Source organism: Fukomys damarensis, unplaced genomic scaffold, assembly GCF_012274545.1.
Source record: "Fukomys damarensis isolate Sample0158 unplaced genomic scaffold, DMR_v1.0_HiC HiC_scaffold_8, whole genome shotgun sequence".
NCBI lineage: Eukaryota > Metazoa > Chordata > Mammalia > Rodentia > Bathyergidae > Fukomys > Fukomys damarensis.
In genome coordinates, this window is record NW_022900920.1 from 2161470 (window position 1) to 2179471 (window position 18002).

The window sequence follows — 18002 nt, forward strand, 5'->3', positions numbered from 1 at the left end:
TTTTTTTTTTTTTTTTTTTTTTTTTTGATACTGGGGATTGAACTTGGGTCCTTGCGCTTGCAAGGCAGGCCACCGAACCGCTGAGCTAAATCCCCAGCCAGAAAACTACAGTTTTAAAATATCTACCAATAGGAACTTATAAAACAACCTACATCTAATAGATATTTGATAGAAGGCACTCAGCTATATAATAATAGTTACATATAACATTAGCATGTACTGAGCATGCAAGCATTTCTTCCTCACATTAGTCTTATGAAGTCATACTATTCAGATGAGGAAAAAGACAAAGATATAAAAACACCACCACTGTCAACATCCTGGTAGTTTGTTTTATTAGTCTTTTTTGGGGGGGGTCACGCTGGTGATTAAATCCCTGAGCCTCTGCATGGTAGGCAAGCCTCCACAGAGCTATAGCATCAGCCTGATGTTATAATTTTGCAAAATGTCACCAGTCAGGGAAATTGCCCAAAGGGCACAAGGGATCTCTGTATTATTCCTCCCCGCCCATTAATCCTAGAGCTTTGTGAATGCTAAGGGTATAGCTCAGCAATAAAACATATGCTCAGCATACACAAAGGCCTGGGCTTGATCCCTAGCACTGCAAAAAAATAAACCCCAAAAAACAAGCAAACAGAAAAACTGTATGTGGATCTAGTCGTGGCAATAAAATCGTCAATTGAAAAAGTAGAGCTGGGTGTGATGGTGCATTCCTGTAATCCCAACGTTTGGGAGGCTGAGGCAGGAGGATCACTGTGAGTTCGAGACCAGCCTGGGCTACATAGTGAGTTCCAGATCAGTCTCAACTACATAGTGAGACCCTGTCTCAAAAAAACAAAACAAAACAAAAACAACAAAAAAAGAAAAAGTAGAAAGCCTTTAACTTATAGCAGGTCAGCAATTCAAGGACACAGAGGCAGGTAGGCTGCCTCCAGAGCTCATGCTACGAGTGTACTGTGAGGTGAGTGGCATCTTGAGTAACATCTCAAGAACAGATGTTTTGCTGGGTGCAGAGCCACACACCTATAATCCTAGCACTCTGCTGAGGCAGAGGATCACAAGTTCAAGCCCAGCCTGGGTCAATTAGCAACTTAGCAAGAACCTGTCTCAAAATAAAAAAATGGATGTGGATATAGCTCAGTGTGAAGGCCCTATGTTCAATCTCTAGTCCCTTTCCTCTCCCCAATAAATAAAAATTTTAAAAGCCATTTCATGTTCGTCTTTCTTTCCTCCTCTTTCTGCAGCCTTTCTTCCTCTTCTCCTATTCTCTCATCCCTAAATTTACAATCTCATTTCTAATTCAGCACTTTGCTAAGGCTTCTCTTTGCTTGGAGAATCTTTACTTCACTCATTCAAGCTCTTCTGACCTTGTGTCACAGATCATTCCCTGGCCACCTCACCTGATAGTGCTCTGTCCCTCTTTTCAATCTAGAGCTAACAAATATTTCCATGTCAATATTTTGTTTACTAAGCACTTTTCAGAACTACTCACATGCTACCTGGATTACCAGGTATGTCTTGTAATCCACTAAACCACATAAAATGCCTGTCCCAGGGCTTGGCACCTAGTATGTAGAAGTATTGAGCACACAAAAATACAAGAAATTGGCAATCATTTTTTTTTTGTTTGTTTTGTTTGTTTTTGTACCAGGCCCTTGCATTTGTGAGGCAGGCAGTGGAACCACTGAGCTAAATCCCCAGCCCTGGCAATCAGGTTTTGTCCAGAGCAAGCAGGCAGTTGACACATGGCGGTTAATAGTCAGCAATTAATGAAGGCAACAAACCACTGCTCTAAAAGTCATGACACAATTCAGATGTTTTTCCTTGTTTGAAAATCCTTTCCTTTTAATAAAAATTTTGGTTTTGGCTGTTTTGTTTTTTTGAGACAGGATTATGCTATATATAGTTCAGGCTGCCTCTGAAATCAGTATGTAACCTAGGCTGGTCTCAAACTTGGGAGTCTCAACCTCCTGAGTGCTGGGACTATAGGAACAAGCCACCATGCCTGGCCTGTTATTTTTTTTTTTCCTGTTTGTCTTTAGAGACAGGGTCTTGATATGTAGTACAGGCTAGCCTTCAATTGTATATATACCCCAGGCTGGTCTTGAACTCATAACAATCTTCTTGCCTCAGCCTCCTGAGTGCTGGGATTACAGGTATGTGCTATCATGCCTGGATATAAAAATGTTTTGTCACAGTAAAAAATACATTATTTCTAATGACTGTCAGGAGGAATAGGCTATTTCCAATATTATATAGTTTTGTTTGCTGGTGTCTCTAAAAGAGATGTTTCATCATTCAGGAGGATGAAATTCACTAAAAGCTTCATAAGAATAATGGTCTATCCATAGAGTAAATTACCAGCAGATTTTTCTAGAGGTGGTTGTTGGCTGATCCTAGGTATGTGAATAAAGACCATGACATCTCAATGTAATTTTTATACATGTATAATAGCTTACTCCCCTCCCTGCAATAAAATGTGGCTTCTTAGGTCTGCAAGAATTCAGGCTGAACTCGGGCCACTTTCCGGAATTCTTTCGTATGAGTCTTCGGGCACTGCATCTCACACCAGCTAATGGGAACCATCTGGACACCTGGAAGGAAAAAGCCAATGTGGGAGCTGGGACCCCAGATATTTTCCTGAGACTCTCTTTTTTTCAGCTGGGTATGAAATTAAAGTTTTGGGATGTGGATGAAGCTCAGTGGCAGAGCATTTGCTTAGCATGGGCAAGACCCTGGGTTTACAGTACTGCTTTAAAAAATAGATATCACCTAGTGAAACTCACCTCATTTGGAAGAAACCTTGTTTATTCCACTGAGTAAGTGGAAGTAAGTTCCCTGTTTGCTTAGATTTAGGAAAACCATTCTAATTTCAGCAATAAGCAGTCATGTATTGCAGGGGCCATATTTTGGAAAATGATTTTGTCATTGTGTAAACATCACAGAATATTTTTGTATAAACTAAGAGAACTACAACATCACTAGATGATATAACCCTAAACCATGGCTCCCAGGGGCAAGTTCAGATGTGGATGCATGGACCAACTCACCTGATTCACTGTGGGCCACTACCACTCCCAGCTCATTTTCAGCAGTGGTCAGCAGGTAATTGGACTGTGCATCACCTAGGGATATCTAGTCATATGACACTGGTGAAGGAAAATGAGCAGCTTAAATCTTCCCCCAACAGTTACTTGAGTTGTTTCTCTACTTCCATTTCTTCTTTTGACAAAGGACCTTCAGTAGTTTGCTGAGAATAAAGGATACCACTTTGGCCAAGACAATGTCACCTGGGCGGAAACTCTTATAAATTTCAACCTGTACACGAACAACAGGAGTGTTAAAAGAAAGCTTTTGATTGAGTCCACATGACATTATTAACCCCCCAGTAGAGCCAGTTTATCTGTTTCTTCTTTCCTTTATTTTTTGAGGTGATTAGGACTGAACCCTGGGCCTTATGCATGGTAAGCAATCTCTCACTGAACCGTATCACCAGCCTGAGCCAGTCCACTTTCTAATCCCAGGAGTTAGATGTTATTGTTATTCTAGCCAGTCAAAAAAAAAAATTTTTTTTTTCTTTGAGTTAGGGTCTTGATAAGGTTCAGGCTGGCCTTGAACTCACTATGTAGCCCAGGCTGGCCTCAAATTTGCAGGTTCCACATTTCCATGGATCTCTGATATTCATTAGGATAATTTTATAAAATTGAGATTCCGATAGCCATGCAAAAAAAGTCCAAATTAACCAACAACCTTGTCTTTTTCAGTCGCTCGGACATCTTCCTTGCTATAAAAAGAGAATTAACAAATATTAATTGTTTGTGAGAAATAATTACCCTGTAGGTTCTAGCAGCCAAAGAACTACAGGATAAGAGCATAGAGGACAAGTTATGATGGGGACACATCATAACCTCCACTCAGGATGTAGGGAGGGGAGGCAGACTTAGTTCACATTGAGAGGAGAAAACATTTTCCCATTCTTGGACCACACAGAGCATCAGTGTGGATACCTCTGACTAGAGAAAAGCAGAAGAGATCTGACAAGAAATGGTGAGGAACTTTGCTGCCTCAAGACCCCCTGGATGGAGGCACTATGGAACCACACAGAATCCCAAGGCTAGGAAGGGCTCTGAAAGGCAAACTATCTGGCCTACAGTGTTTGCCCTTCCTTAAACAATATACAGAAAAAACAACCTATTGTTTCCCACTAACAACTTTTTTTTTTGGCTTGAGACAGGGTGCCAGCATGTAGCTTAGGCTGACCCTGAACTTCCTAAGGAGTCCAGGCTGTCCATGAACTCATGGTGATCTTCCTGCCTCTGCCTCCGGAGTGCTGGGACTACAGTTATGTGCCACCACACACTGCCCCACAAACTTTTTTTTTTTTTTTTGTGGTACTGGGGATAGCACTAGGACCTTGTGTTTGCAAGGCAGGCACGGTGCCTCTGAGCTAAATCCCCGGTCCTTTTTTTTTTGGTGTCGGGGATCAAACTTGGGACCCTGCACTTGCAAGGCAGGTGGCAGAACCACTGAGCTAAATCTCCGGCCCCACAAACTTCTTAATGTCCAGTAACGTTTGGGTTTAATCTATATTATATATATGTATTTTAAAAAACATACTTTCTAAAATGCCCTCTAACTTGTTTGGTCTGAATCACCCTTATGCTGCTTCTTTTCTCTCTCTCTCTCTTTTTTTTTTTTTTTTGGTACCGGGGACTGAATCCCCAGCTCAATTTGTTTTATTTTTAACCTCTCTTTTATTAATATTTTCCTTTTGTCTTAGCTCATAGCACATTTTCTATGACTACTACAGGGGAGAATCAAAGCACAAAGGAGAGACAAACACAGGTGGGAGTAGGAATAGTACTTGTTTGTAAAAATACATTTAGCAGGTATGGTGGAGCAAGCCTGTAATCCCAGCACTCAGGAGGCTGAGGCAGGAGGATTTACTGTGAATTTGAAGTTAACCTGGGCTACATAGTGAATTCAAGGTCAGCCTGAACTATATAGTGAGCCCCTGTCTTAAAAAGCACAAAACAAAACTATCCTAGTCTTATTCCAGGTGCTAGGGCAAATGTGAAGACGAGAATACTTCTTACCGGATAGTTCCTCGGAAAGAGTTCTTAAGTGGTGTAGACCCTACATATAAGATGTGCACTTTAGCAAACCGTGAATTGATGCTAGAGACCTGAAGAATAGAAAAAGGGTAGGCATCAGAGCATTAGCAGTTGTCAGCTCAAGGAAGCAGCAATAAACTGGGAATTACTAAAATTTTAGTTAAGCAACTCTATCATGTAGAATTTAAGACAAGTCAACTCCTAGTTATCTTTCCCTAGGTGATACCTGTGGAACAAGAGCCTCAGTAGCCACTTACTAGACTTATTACAGAAATAAATGAGATAATATGGCCAGGCCAGCCTGTTACAGGTGTGGTGGCCAGCTGAGCCAAGAGTATCGCCAAGAATTCAAACTTGTGGCAATCCTCCGCAACCTCCAGAGTGCTGGAATTACAAATGGGTACCACCACACCTGGCTATACTTTTTAATTGCTTTTTTTATTCATTTTGGTGGCTGGAGATTGATGTGAAGGCCTTGCATATGCTAGGAGAGCACTCTACTACTGAGCTACATCTCAGCTTTTTTATTTTATTTTGAGGAAAGGTCTAAGTTGCTCGGGCAGGCCCCAAAGTTGTGATCTTTCTGCCTCAACCTCCCAAGCAACTTAGATTACAGAAATGTGCTGCCATACCAGGCTTAATTTAAATAGCTCTATGTAGCTAGTGTCTATCACATCAGGCACTGCAGTTCCACAGTGGTCATGATTTTAGCATCGGCTATGTGTGCTAAGCATAGATTTAGGACAAATTTACCTTACAGGTGACAATAGCTCCCACATCTGGCAATAACTGGGATTCTGTCTCTCTCATCACAGACACCACAGGAAGCTACAGAGAAAATAATAAAATGAATGCTGCGGCTAGGCCTTGAGTAGAAGTATTTGTGGCTTGAGAATAATATAGGAACCACTAGGTATGGTTGAGAACACAAGGTCAGATGGACTGTGAATTAAATTTAGGAACAGGACAAGGAGGTACAGGAAGAATGCTGCCAGAAGACAGAATCTAACCATTCCAGGTTAGGTATAAAACATTTTTGGTGATTCTCTTGGCATATCTTGGTATGCAATTGTATTGCCTGTAATCATTGATAACTCTTCTAATAGTCCAGGATAGAATTAACAAATAGACATCATTTAATCATGGCAATAATGGTTTTCTTCTATTTTAAGGGAATATTTGTAGCTTTCTCTTTGATTATTGGTGTAAGAGAGAGATTTTTAGCTTCATCTTGTATCAGTCTCTCTTATTCTTTTTGAGTGGGGGGAGTTTTGAGACAGGGTTCACTATGTAGTTCAGGCTGGCCTTGAACTCACTATATAGCCCAGGCTGGCCTCCAACTTGAGTCAATTCTGCTGCCTCAGCCTCTGCGGGTACTACCACAGTCTCTCCCTTTTTCACCATGCTTAAATTCTCTTGGCCTCTTTCAATTTCCCTAACTTACTAAGTTTTTCTCACTTCAGGGTCTCTGTTCAACTTGTTCTTCCTGCTAGAACAGCATCCTCCCTAGCCACCCTTACAGACAATTCAGCTTAAATGTCATTTGTGCTGGTTAAGGCATTTTCACCTGTTACATGGTCTCATGGTGTTATATAATTGTCTTTCCAAGTAGTCATCATATTTGTAACCATGCACCACTGAGCACTTATTTATATGCTGTCTCTGTGCCCTGTGATAGCACAAACTAAGTGTATTTGGTTCATTATATCCCCAGAGTTCAGCACTGTGCCTGATGCATGAAAATGCTCAAGATAACTATGAAATGAAGAAACTTACAAAGGTAAAGTACATTCCTAAAATTGGTTGAATAGAAAGTTTTTTTGGTACCAAGGATCAAACTCAGGACCTTGTACTTTTTTTTTTTCTTTTTTGAGACAGGGTCTCACTATGTAGTTGAGACTGACCTGGAACTCACTATGTAGCCCAGGCTGGTTGTGAACTCACAGCGAACCTCCTGCCTCAGCCTCCTGAGTGCTGGGATTACAGGCATGTACCACCATGCCCAGCTAGGACCTTGTGCTTTTGAGGCAGGCTCAGTGCCACTGAGCTAAATCCACAGCCTGAAAGTTTGTATTTTTACAGATGAAGAAATATCTAAAGTCAAATGGTTCAGGTTTGTTGTCCCAAGTGCAGTCAAGGTCTAGATTGCCAGTACCTGAGATGTTTTACTTCTTAATCTTTTATCGTGTTACCTGTCTTTACTCCTTTAAAGACTATTTATCTGATCCTGAGCTAATCCTGGACCAACTTTTGGAGCTAGCGAGGATAATATGATTCTTGCACCTAACAAGCATTTATTGGGCATTTATCTTATGCTGGACACTGAAGGTGCAGTGGTAAGACCTGTACAGTGGTTCCTTTCATGGAACTTAAAAGTCTATCTAGGGAAAAATTTAGTGGGGAATATGTATCTGAATGTTTAGTTACATGACAAAGGAAAGGAACAGAACTCTTTGTAAATGTTTAACAACCTCCCCCTCCAAACCTTTCTTCAAGCAGCATGATGTAGAAGCACTTCTCTAAGAACAAGATAGTAGAGAGGCTTTGTGAAAGAGGTAGGAGTTACACAGGCTAGGAGAAGTGTGTTCCATATAGATGGCATGTGTACATGGCTCTGTAGCAGCAGAGAAGTCAGCGTCCCTGGTGACTGAAAGAAGCTAGAATAAGTAAACAGCAGTCAGTGAAGTGGAGATAGTGGAGCTACATGAAGGCGGACAGGTAGCGATAGTCAAATTCCTTTCAGCCAGGCTACTCTCAAGTTTGCGTCTGCTCTTGCCCAACTTCGCTCGCTGTGAGTTGGCAGCACACCCAAAAACCATCAGCTTAACTAGTGTTGGTGGCTACCAGCACAGTATTGGCGATTACAGGGCAAACTGGAGACTAAATCGTTCTACGGTAGGCACGGAAGATGCATCCGCACAGTGCGAGTGTTCAAGGACCAGAATGGAAGGGTGGCCTAAGACAAAGGCAGAGAAAGAGTATATGGGAAGCTGCCTCTTTTACCGCGCCGTTCTCGCTGCTCTTGGTCAGGCAGCCGGCCAGCGACGAAAAGATGTAGCCATGCCGAGTGTAGGTGCCGCTGCCCGGGCTGCCCTCTTCCAAGTTACACAGACGTTCGCCTGCAGAAAGAACACTGCATCAGTAACGGGCTCCAAGAAAATCGTGGCTGTCCAGGATTCTAGTCTTTGTCCCCATCTAAGACTCCGAACGGGAAATGTACACTTACCAGGGACGCAGTATCTCACGGGGGGCGCCATGACTGCCACTATGCAAACCCGGACGAAAACTAAGCGAACTTCTCATTGGTCACATCTGGGAGTGGTCCGCAGTATATTACACCTTCATTGGGGTGTTATGTCACGTGACCAAATAAAGCTCTTCCTCTATTGTAAACTCCATTTCCCAGATTGCCGGGGGACCAAACGGGGGCGGGACTTCGGGGCGCCAGTGATTGCGCTTGCGCTGATGATCCGGGATGGGCTGGCAGCGGGTCCGGGTCCACTGGCTGGCGCCGCGGGCGGCGGGCCATGGTGGGTAAGGTTGAGCCGCTCCAGGCGTGGAGCTGGAGAGGTGGTAGTAGACGGCATTAGAGGCTGCCCGGCCTCAATATGGCTGTTTGAGGAATCGGGAGGAGTCAGGTAAGGGGAAGCTACGGCCCTTGCTCGGAATTCTTCTTTTTTCTAGGGTCGAGCCGCGTGTCCCGGGGCCTTGTCGCAAGCCAGGGTTCTTGCTCTCTCCTCGCCTGCCTTGCAGGGCCTTGCCCGCCTCTGACAGAGCGAACCCTCGGGGAAGGTGTAACGCGCAGAACGGGAAGGAGGTCAGCAAGCTCAACTTGCCCCTTTCACAGGTTTGCAAACTCAGGCCCAATGTCTCGAAGATAATTCGTCAGAGCCCAAGTCAGAACCTAAGTTTTCTGGTTTCCAGTCCATCACAGTTTGACCACGCCGCCCTCGCTGAAAGAGAATCTTTTCCTGGTAGCTGCAGCCTCCAGTTCAGCGATCAGATCTGTAGTAGTGTTGGCCCCTTCTTAATTTGGGATGAGCAGCTTTTTTGTTGTTGTTAGACAGGATCTAGTTATGTGGTTCAGGCTGGCCTCGAACTTGCTGCAGTCCTTCTGCCTCAGCCTTCAGAGTGCTGTGATTACAGGCCTGCATTATCACGTTTGGTGGGATGAGCAGCTTTAGGATAAAGTTACTACCCTTTTAAGCATGTTAGCCCAGAAGGGAAGTCTGTACATGAATAAAATACTGCTTGTTTTGTTTTTTGACACACGGTCTCACTATGTAGTTGCGACTGCCCTGGAACTCACTATGTAGCCCAGGCTGAGCTCGGACTCACAGTGATCCTCCTGCCTCAGCCTCCTGAGTGCTGGGATTACAGGCGTGTACCACCACACCTGGTTTAAATCCTGCTCTTTAATTGAAGTTTGACATCTCCTGCTTGAGATTTGTCCAGATGAAATTTGTCACGATTTTTCTCTATTGAATCTGCTTTCTGATGGTTTTGGAGTCTTCCTATCTCCCCTTCCCCACTCCTTGGAAACAGATGGTGGTTAAGTGGGATGAGGGGAGAGCTGTGGCCTGCAAACCCTAATTTGGTGGCAGATGGCTACTGTGACCTATGGGTACTACTGAGAGATAGGACTTGTCAGTGTCTGCTTGGTGTGATAGAACTGTGCTTTGCTATTTCCTCCTCTGTTCTCTGAGATCACACTCCTCTCTGCACACATAATTTGAATTTTGCATATCAATTTCCTGAGTTGAAATTTCAGTTTCAGCTGTGGCCCATGGGCAACATATCTTTTCTCTGGCATTCCCATGTTTCCCATATTCCACGCTATAAAGTGTTCACTCAAATCTAGCCTGTACTTCTGCAATGATAAGCTTTCCATTTATGTCTTTGGGTGATTTCTGGTTATATTTGTTTTCTAAAATGCCTTTTAGCTCTTTAACACTATGATTCTAGTAAGTTTCCATTTCTTCATTGATCAGGAAAAATGATAGCAGCAGATACTTAAGTATTATCATATTGGCAGGAGTGGCCCTGATGATAATATGTGGGACTCATAGACCAGCCTTTCTACTTCTGCACCCCTCCAGGTCCTTCAGTCAACAAGTGTTCATTGAAGCTGGGTTTGGTGGTGCATGCCTGTAATCCCTGCTACGTGGGAGGCTAAGGCAGGTGGATCCCAGGTTTAAAGCTAGCTTGGGCAATTTAATTTAGCATGCAAAATCCTTTCTCTAAATAATAAGAACAAAGGGCCAGAATATTGTTTGTGTATTATGTGCAAGGCCCTAAGTAGAGCTCAGGAATTCAGGATGGGGTTTCTATCAGAAAAATAGAGAATTTGAGAATCATTCACATTTATTACAGGTGAGGAAAGTATCTGATTGGTATACTATGTCTATAAAAGGTATTTTAGAAAATAGAAAACTCTTATCCATAGTAAAGGAATGTAGGGCTGGGGATTTAGCTCAGTGGTCCAGCCACCTGCCTTGCAAGTGCAAGGTCCCGAGTTTGAACCCTAGTACCAAAAACATAGTAAAGGAATGAATGTACAGTAGGGTGGACAGTCCGTGTCACCTAGATTGGTTGTGGGGCAGTCTGTTGTGGCTATTATTTTGTAAATTCATGCTTCAGCCAAATCATGGTTCTAGATAATAGGAGTCCAACTCAGAGAAGCTAAAAGTCTGAGATTTTTAGCTTTTTCTCCTTTCTTCTTTTTCTTCTTTTTTTATTTAGTTTTTTTCTCTTTTCTGCACTCCACTTTGTTTCATTTTCCTAGAAGATATTGGGAATGGCCAGTTTCTTTATCCTGATGCAATGGGTCAGCCCCTTCTTAATTATCAGTCTTCTCTTTTTTGTAGACCTTACCTACTGGGTTTCTTTTTCTTTAGGGTTTAAGAGCCTGTAGAAAGAGGTAATTAAGTATTTTCATTGAAAGGCCCTTTGTGGGATGAGCCAGGGTGCAAGGAGAGTACATTGCTCCAGTTACTGAATTGAAACCATCCCTGTAACCTAGCAGCCTCCTCCAGTTTCCACTGGGTTTTGAGCTGCCTGTTAAATAAGTCAATGGAGTTGCTAAGGACAGAAGAGCCTTCCCTGGCTGGTCTTCCCTGGGGGAAAGTCAGATAATTCCTCTTGGTAAAAGACTTAATCTGCAGAATTGAGACAGTCACAGAAGGAGCCTATTAGAGCATGTGCATGAGGTAGAGAGTGCAGAGATGGAAGCACCTGCAGAGGAGCCATGGCAAGGGCTGGTGAGCTGGGAGGCTGGTTGGGAAGCCTGGGGTCAAGGGCAGCAGCTTCAGAGAATGTTCTTGAGTGTGAATACAGCGGAGCAGGGAAGACTTCCACTGAGAGGGTAGGACCTGAGGTCTTCATGAGCTACCAACTATGGAAGTCCCTCCAACTTCTGTCTCCTGCCTCAGTGTTCTCTTACCCTGAATACCTGACATTATCTGGCTGCTCTATCCTTGGGGTGAGGCGAGGAGGGGAATTAGAGACAATGCATCCAGTGTCATGCAAGAGGTGGCTGACTGTCCTGATGTGAGATGGAATCTCTTGCTACCAGGCTGAGTCTGCTGGCCTGTAACATCAACCCAGAGGGAGTAGGATAGGAAGGAAGAGTATCTTTCGCCAAGACTCAGATGCCACCAAAGAAGGTCTAGGTGCAGGAACCACAACTACTTGGTGGGCCAGCATAGCAGGAAACTGAACTGGAACACTGGCATGCTGAGACAGAAGGTAGCTTTGTCTGTGTTGGTTATGCTCCACCCGCAGTTCTAACTACACGGACAGCTCCAATGACTCCTTTGATTTGAAGCCACCTGCCTCTCCCTTACTTCTTTATGTGGCCCTTTATTCTAGGTATGTAGGTCTGTATGTTGGATTTGCTGTGCACCCGTATAATGTAAATATGGTTTCTGCAGGCTCAGAATTTCCAGTCATTACCTCCCGATAATCTGGTTGTGGCACTGGCGCTGAACATTGTGTAGAAAAGTGAAGTGACCTTTCTGCTTCCCACAGTTGATGACTGTCCTAACTGGGCCTTAGTCTTGGGGATTTGCTCTCCAAGCTGGTACTCTAGGCCTTCCACCTGGTGGGGTAGGGAGCAGTAGGACTCAGGCTGGATCTTCACAATAATGTACCCTTCTAGGAGCCATGCGTGGCCAGCGGAGCCTGTTGTTGGGCCCAGCCCGCCTCTGCCTGCGCCTGCTTCTGCTCCTGGGCTACAGGCGCCGCTGCCCACCTCTGCTTCGAGGCCTGGTGCAGCGCTGGCGCTACGGCAAGGTCTGCCTTCGCTCCCTGCTCTACAACTCCTTTGGGGGCAGTGAAGCTGCGGTTGATGCTGCTTTTGAACCTGTCTACTGGCTGGTGGACAATGTGATTCGTTGGTTTGGGGTGGTAAGTGATGCCAAGGCAGCAGGAAAAGGGAAGTTTTAGGGGAGTAGAGGGACGTGTCTGGTGGACCCACACTAGGTTCTGGACGCAAGGTCCTCACCCACAGAGAAATTCCTGCATTTCTGAGTAGAGTTGTCTTGCTATGTCTACCTTACCTCACTGGTGTTGGCAGGTGTTTGTGGTATTGGTGATCGTGCTGACCGGCTCCATTGTTGCCATCGCCTACTTATGTGTCCTGCCACTCATCCTCCGAACTTACTCAGTGCCACGACTCTGCTGGCATTTCTTCTACAGTCACTGGAATCTTATCCTCATCGTCTTCCATTACTACCAGGCCATCACCACTCCGCCTGGGTACCCACCTCAGGTGGGTCTCTGTTCGGGCAGTGGAGCGAGGCAGTTACATATAGGCTGTGGGATGGAGAATGCCTTGGGATCTTTTGAGGCATAAAACTGGTGCTACTGCAGCACTCATGATGCTCTTCTCCTTTTGCACAGGGCAGGAATGATATTGCCACGGTCTCCATCTGTAAGAAGTGTATTTACCCCAAGCCAGCCCGGACACACCACTGTAGCATCTGCAATAGGTGGGTCTTGGCTTTGCTCTCTGTGAACCTGTGATGATCCTTTTGCTATAGTCCTAGGGTAAAACCTGAACTTGGAGTTTGCTAAGACACGTATCAGCTACTTGTTGCAAGTGCCTTTTCCATGCAATGTACTTTTGATCTCCTGTCACAGTCCTCAGCCTAGTCCTGAGTTAGGTGTAGAAACAGGCTGAGAGAGATGACCTACCATGTCCATTATCATGTATGTAGCCAATAAACTGTAAAGCTGGGTTTGAGGCAAGGACTGGCTATCTTCAAAGTCTCTGCCCTTTCTGCCTAGCAGGATGCTGGTCCTTGTAAAAAAGGATTGGCACTGACATCCAAGAACCTTGGCTACCGTAACAGAGCCTGTGTCCCTCTCTAACAGGTGTGTGCTGAAGATGGATCATCACTGCCGTATCCTTTTGCTGTCTTCTGCTTGAGGCCTTTAATTCTGGAGCACTGTACAGGGTTAATGGCTACAAATGTAAGGCTTCTAGCATCATCCTGCAGAGAACACTGGGTTTATAAGAAGTTAGTAGAAGAGGGGCCGGGGATTTAGCTCAGTGGCTCTGCTGCCTGCCTCACAAGTGCAAGGTCCTGAGTTCGATCCCTGGCACCAAAAAAACAAAAAACAAAACAAAAGAAGTTAGTTGAAGAGGCGCTGTTGGGGCTGACCATCTTCTGAGGAGAGCAGGGGCCTCACAAGTTCTGTGGGATGACTCTTCTGGAAGCAGGAATCTTTTAATAGGTCTTTCTTTTGTAGGTGGCCATACTTGGCGATTGAGTGAAGAGAGATATGGGTTTCTGTGGCTATTGGGGGTGCCGGATAGAGCCATAGTTCCCCTTTTGCTGTCCTGGTTAACCCCAGCTAAGTTAAAGTATTGACAGATTCATTTTACTGTGTTCAGTGTTTTCAGTTTTCATGATTTTCCTGGTAAGCTTGAAAAGCTTATAATAATTTTATCTGAAACTTGGGAAACCATTCCATCTTTCTGCCTTTGGAAAATAGTTCTTGCTTGAGTGATGTTGTCTTGAACCAAGGAACCAGAAAGGCCTGGACATTGCTGAAATTGTTTTTGATCTTGTCCTTAATCATTCCCCCACCAGCCTGGCTAAACAACTGTGTGGGCCACTATAACCATCGGTACTTCTTCTCTTTCTGCTTTTTCATGACTTTGGGCTGTGTCTACTGCAGCTATGGAAGTTGGGACCTTTTCCGGGAGGCTTATGCTGCCATTGAGGTGAGCCTGTGGTGAGGAATAGGACATCTCAGTAGTTCAGAATGTGGGATATAGAGCCTGTCCCTAAGGAATGGGGCTGGTGGCACCCCTCCCCTAGGGGCTGCAAGTGTAACCAGCACTGTTTTCCATCCCTTAGAGAATGAAACAGCTCGACAAGAACAAACCACAGATGCTTGCCAACCAGGTGGGCTGTCCCCACCCCCTGCCTCCTGCTGCTCAGGCCTTGGGTGTAGTCTAGTTATAGAGGCAGGCTGGGAGGCCCAGGTAGACTGGAGACTAAGTGGCCTGAGGGCAAGTAGGAAGTCACTGGTATGTGATAGGTTCTGGCTATCCCATCATCACCTTCTCTGTGGGCTGAGCCTGGACTCTGCCTTGGTGATGGCCTGAGCAGCAATGAGTTTATGTTAGTCTGTGTAATGGGGTTCCAGGGGACAGAGATCAGGCCGGTCCATGTGCACCAGATTTATCCTTCCTGTCTTTGGGGACTCTATTCCAAGCACATTTTGGGCTCATGTTGTACCCATGGTGTCCTTCTACAGTCCTAAATGGAGTTTGTGGTTCTCCCCCTTCGTCAGTCTATGCTGAGTTATGGGCTGGACTTTCTCTGGGATGCAGCCACATAAGGGAGTTCTGGCTGGAGATTTGAAGTGGCTTCCCCTGGAGCCCTGTTTGTGTTGTCCACTTAATGGCCCAGGGTCAGTTCCTCCTGTGGTTTGTCATCTTGTTCAGAATTGCCCTGCCCAGTGTTGTCCGTGTGATGGTGTCACCAGCCTTGGTCCACCTGTCTGGCTGCTGCCAGATCCTGACCCCTCTGTGGTGGCTTTAATGCCTTTCCTCTGCTTGGTTTAGACTGCTTCCTGCCTGGGGGTATGGGGAGTTCTAGTGCAGTTTCTGGAGACCACAAAGCAAAGGAGCTAGGCTTTGCTGTTTTTGTTTTTCCCTAGACTTATCACCAGACCCCACCACCTACTTTCTCCTTTCGAGAAAGGATAACTCACAAGAGTCTTGTCTACCTCTGGTTCCTGTGCAGGTATTTAACTCAGTTTTGGTAGTTTTAAGGGCGGGGGGACTTCAAGAATACCTTTCTGCGTACCACATGCAGGTAGAAACCCATCTGAGTGACCTGCCACTATTCTCCTAGTCTAATTGAGGTTGGCAGTCAGCATTCAGCATATTGGGAAACAGGAACACCCAAGGATACTAGCATTATTTTTGGTTACTAATAAGGATGCAGGCTTGCTTGTTATGTACCAAGGTAAGTTAAACTCCTTACTTCTTGTTTATACCTAAAGGATAGTGATTGCATTTATAGATGAGAAAAGTGAAAACTCCATGATACACAGGTAGCAATGGAAAAGCTGGGATATGAACTTCATATCATCTGTCTGACCCCCAGTGCTTTTACTACCCTCCACTTCTCATAGATCAGTATTTTAGGAACTACTGAACATTTTTCTCAGTGATAACCTTATTTTCTACCCCCCTTTCCACATAATTTATTCTCAGCCCTCTTTGATTCATTTTCACTGATGTTTTTTCAAATGCAGGGAAGCACGAGTTCACCTAGGATGTATGCCAGAATATAAAGATGAGGCAGAGGTTGTTAGCCAGTTGTTTTTGCTCAACTCAGTGTCCAGCCCTCTAGTTTCTACTGATCTTTGCCTCTCTTTTTTTAGTTCTGTGGCACTGGCCCTTGGTGCCCTAACAGTGTGGCATGCTGTTCTCATCAGTCGGGGTGAGACTAGCATTGAAAGACACATTAACAAAAAAGAGAGACGTCGACTACAGGCCAAGGGCAGAGTGAGTAGTCGGGGGCTTGGGTGGGCAGGCAGGTAACTGAACTTGCATCCTGTAAATATGGGCCGTGATCAGGGCTGCCTAGGCAGGTGTCAAAAAAGACTGGAATTAGGTGGGCGTGGTGGCGCATGCCTAGTCCCCAGCACTCAGGAGACTGAGGCAAGAGGACTGCTGCAAGTTCAAGGCCAACCTAGGCTACATAGTGAGTTCAGGGCCAGCGTGAACTGCATAGCAAGACTGTCAAAAAAAAGGGCAGATGACCAGAATTGTCTACGTGAGCTTTAGTGTACCCATGTTTCAAAAATGAGAGGGGAATTAAGTAGAAGTCTGTAGAAATGTGTTTTTTTTCTTGGCCCTAGGTATTCAGAAATCCTTACAACTATGGCTGTGTGGATAACTGGAAGGTATTCCTGGGTGTGGACACAGGAAGGTAAAGTAAGACAGAGACTTCTGTCCAGCAGAACTCTAAAGTCTATAACCTGGGAGAACGAGGTACTTAGAATGTGGCTAGTGCTACTGGTGGTCTCCCCCCACCCCCCATATTGGGGATTGAACCTTGGACCTTGGTACTAAGCTACATGCCCAGCTGTGTTTTTTTTAAAGACAGCGTTTCAGTAAGTTGCCCAGGGTGGGCTGAAGCTTGTGATCCTTCTGCCTAAGCTCCTCAGGGTGCTGGAGTATAGGTGTGTACCACCACACCCAGCTCACTGATGAGGTTTTAAGTGAATTTCATGAGTTTAAATATATACCTGTGGCTAGTGGCTCATCTGTGCAGTTCTGGACTCTAGGAATGGAGATTACTGCTTTCATTTGAACCAAAGGGGCTTGAAGTTTGAAGAAGACTATAGTGGAATCCTGAGAAAGCTATTCTCACAAGGGCCATTTAGGTAGGATGTAGTGGTCATCAATCACCTCTCACTTGGGCAGTGTATGGATACAAGCCAATATAAATATATGAGACTGAGGCAATCTACTAGAGGTCTTTAAAGGCAGCAAATGAGGCTAGCTCTCTGAGCCCAAGAGATAAGGGGAAGTCATTCTTCAAATTGTAATGACTGAGGCATTTAACACCAGGTGAATGTAAGTACTTTCCTTCCCCTTCCCACCTTCATTACACTCCTGCCTACCACTGTGCTTGCAGTGGTCCCTTAGAACACTAGCTCAAAACCTCAAAAGGCTTCAAGGTTCCAGAGCGTACATTTATTAGACACAGTTGGAGAAAGAAATTAGAACTCCTTTTAATTTGGTGCTTAATGTATGCTTGCTGTGGAATAAATGCAAAGGACAACCAAGAACTGTGGAACTCAGAAACTTTCTATTTTCTTTTGTAGGCACTGGCTTACCCGGGTGCTGTTACCTTCTAGTCATCTGCCCCATGGGAATGGAATGAGCTGGGAGCCCCCTCCCTGGGTGACAGCTCACTCTGCCTCTGTGATGGCAGTGTGAGCTGGACTGTGTCAGCAACAGCTTGAGCTTTTGTTCTGCGGCCTATGTCTCAAGGGCCTCCAAAGGCAGCTTTTCTTTGAATCCTTGATCAAAAAGAGCCAGTGGGCCTGCCCTAGGATACTATGCATTAACAACTTAAGGACTAACCTTTTGGTCACTGCAGAAGACACAATGTGGACAAATCCTAGGACTGATGTCATCTTACTCAGGCAAACAGAAGTTCCAGCCCCAGACTAGGGTCAGGCAGCTAGCTACCCACCGTCCTCAATACAGCACTGGGGCTGGCCATCTTTTCAACTTACTGTCTGGGAAAACACCTGAGGTTACAGCTGGAATCTTAGCTTCTCAATGGGGCAGAGACACCAGGCTTGCTGTGAAGGTTACTGCCATTTCTCACATGCTACTGAAGGGAG

The 18002-nt window shown here is 45.0% G+C and overlaps 2 protein-coding genes across 7 annotated transcripts; one reads left to right on the top strand and one right to left on the bottom strand.

The window, feature by feature from the left end:
• Positions 1-1996: 1996 nt before the first annotated feature.
• Exosc1 (exosome component 1) lies at positions 1997-8484 on the bottom strand. Its single transcript, XM_010620395.3, has 8 exons — positions 8341-8484; positions 8118-8233; positions 5868-5942; positions 5097-5185; positions 3751-3784; positions 3268-3318; positions 3051-3135; positions 1997-2594 (listed from the first exon to the last, which is right to left on the bottom strand). Exons 1-8 carry the CDS (start codon positions 8369-8371, stop codon positions 2488-2490), a joined length of 588 nt encoding a protein of 195 aa, XP_010618697.1. The 5' UTR covers positions 8372-8484; the 3' UTR covers positions 1997-2487.
• A 78-nt stretch (positions 8485-8562) lies between these two features.
• On the top strand, positions 8563-17932 carry Zdhhc16 (zinc finger DHHC-type palmitoyltransferase 16). 6 transcript variants are annotated; one of them, XM_010620398.3, is made up of 12 exons: positions 8563-8644; positions 8799-8961; positions 12274-12521; positions 12691-12885; positions 13017-13105; positions 13491-13519; positions 14213-14346; positions 14483-14530; positions 15291-15376; positions 16023-16146; positions 16503-16573; positions 17475-17932. In XM_010620398.3, the coding sequence occupies exons 3-12, from the start codon at positions 12279-12281 to the stop codon at positions 17587-17589; spliced, it is 1134 nt and encodes a 377-aa protein (XP_010618700.1). In that variant the 5' UTR covers positions 8563-8644; positions 8799-8961; positions 12274-12278; the 3' UTR covers positions 17590-17932. The 6 variants fall into 6 exon arrangements, with proteins under 6 accessions (XP_010618700.1, XP_033617198.1, XP_010618702.1 ...); XM_033761307.1 differs by having other exon boundaries at positions 8799-8931; XM_010620396.3 differs by having other exon boundaries at positions 8576-8752; positions 8868-8961.
• Positions 17933-18002: the final 70 nt, after the last annotated feature.